The 1,712-nt window shown below is 52.7% G+C and overlaps 1 protein-coding gene across 1 annotated transcript in view; it reads left to right on the top strand.

Annotated features, from left to right (window-relative positions):
• LOC102295998 (thrombospondin-type laminin G domain and EAR repeat-containing protein) overlaps window positions 1–1,712 on the top strand; it is a 21,325-nt gene that overhangs the window by 4,771 nt on the left and 14,842 nt on the right. The window contains exons 5-7 of the mRNA XM_042225388.1: window positions 124–356; window positions 446–536; window positions 610–763. Coding sequence (XP_042081322.1) covers window positions 124–356; window positions 446–536; window positions 610–763 — 478 coding nt within the window. The remainder of the gene's footprint in view (window positions 1–123; window positions 357–445; window positions 537–609; window positions 764–1,712) is intronic.

The raw sequence follows: 1,712 nt of genomic DNA, 5'->3' as shown, positions 1-1,712 counted from the left end.
AACTTGGATCAGTCTGGTCCAGTTCAGCCCAGTCTGGTCCAGTTTGGATCAGTCTGGCCCAGTTCAGCCCACTCTGGACGAGTTTGTTCCAGTCCAATGTGTTCTTTCTCTCTCTGCTTCCAGACAAATGAGTACATCTTCTCTGTGGTGAGGGAGGGATCTGATTCGCTGTTGCTGGGGTTACGAGTGTCTGAGAACCGCCTCCACTTCTTGACCACATCCCCTGGCCCTGGTGGGCGGAGCCGAATGACTTTTAAGGACGTTGGATTGGACAATAACCGCTGGCACACAGTGGTGCTGGCTGTCACCGGGCCGTACGCCACGCTGACTGTCGACTGTGGACTTCCTCTGGAGCTGTGAGAGCTGACACCACATAGACCAATAGAGACCAATAGAGACCAATAGAGATCCACTTCATGGCATTAAGTGGTTTCTTGTCCCCCAGTAAACAGGTCCAGTCCTTCCCCAGCCATCTGAGCACCAGAGGGTCCCGGTTCTTCGTCGGGAGCAGGGGGCGGTGGAGGGGGCGCTTCTCCGTGAGTCTCTGATCAGGGTCAGATCAGCCAACTGTCCGTCCTGCTGGTTCTCACCGCTCTGTCTCTTCTTCAGGGTTTACTGCGGCAGCTGGTGCTGCTACCCGGTTCGGACGCCACGCCCAGACTGTGTCCCTCCCCCGACCCCGCTCTGACTGAGCTGTCCATCCCTCAGGTCCTGAAGACCACCCCCTTCCAGCCGGACCAACAGGGACCAGTTTACACCTATGGTGAGGAGACAAACCTGCCACAGCACAGCGCCCCCTGCAGTTTGGGAGAGAGCTGTACACGCTCATTTTCAGCTGCTAGTGCTACAAGGCTGATAAAAAAGCATCGACGAGTGTGTTTGGAGTGACAGTGTGTTCATAATCAGCCACAGTAAAAACACTTTCAGCTGCTCCAGCTGACAGATGTGTTTCATTCACCAACAACATCCACACCAGCAGGTTTGTGAGAGGACGCATGAAAAGCAGAGTTTCACCTCACTCACCTCTTTACGTCTATATTTTGCACGTTTCCTGGCTCAAAGTTCTATTCCGACTGTTAGTAGGCGCTGTATTCAGTGCCTGGATGCTGTGGTGGAGTCAGTAGTGACAGTCTCACAGGTGAAGAGATCTTTGTTTCACTTTTTTCCACTTTAAGTGTTTACTTAACCGGCTGGTTAGGGTTAGACTAAAAGCTCCTCTTAGGCTGAACAAAAGGCTGTGGTTTGGATGAAAACCGCAGCATGGCCCTGCACACCTCTAACCTTTGTGTGGAAAAACACTGAGCTGGGGGTGACTGACTCATCAGGCTCGCTGCCAAAGCGAGGATCCGAGGACTTCCTCCACCCCTGCGAGTGTTTGGTCCGTGAACCCGGCACTGTGATGGTCTCAGTGATCGAGTAACCTGAAGCATGAAAACACCTGTGACTGACAGCTCTGCAGCTACTGTGTGTGTGTGTGTGTGTGTGTGTGTGTGTGTGTGTGTGTGTGTGTGTGTGTGCTACTTGCAGACTCAGCCTCTCTCCTGCTGTTTTATGTGTGTTTCCATGACAGCGTGAGGTCAGACAGAAGCTGATTCACACAGGTGTGTTTGTGTTACTGTGTCACAGTCAGTGGAAGGAGCAGCTTATCCTACCTCTGTGCCACCAACAAACACCACAGCACTGTCCATCCATCCATCATCCATCCATCCATC

This window comes from Haplochromis burtoni, unplaced genomic scaffold, assembly GCF_018398535.1.
Source record: "Haplochromis burtoni strain Fernald_Lab_line unplaced genomic scaffold, NCSU_Asbu1 Contig_170, whole genome shotgun sequence".
NCBI lineage: Eukaryota > Metazoa > Chordata > Actinopteri > Cichliformes > Cichlidae > Haplochromis > Haplochromis burtoni.
Note: the sequence above shows the minus strand (reverse complement) of the source record. Positions and strands in the feature narration are given on the sequence as shown.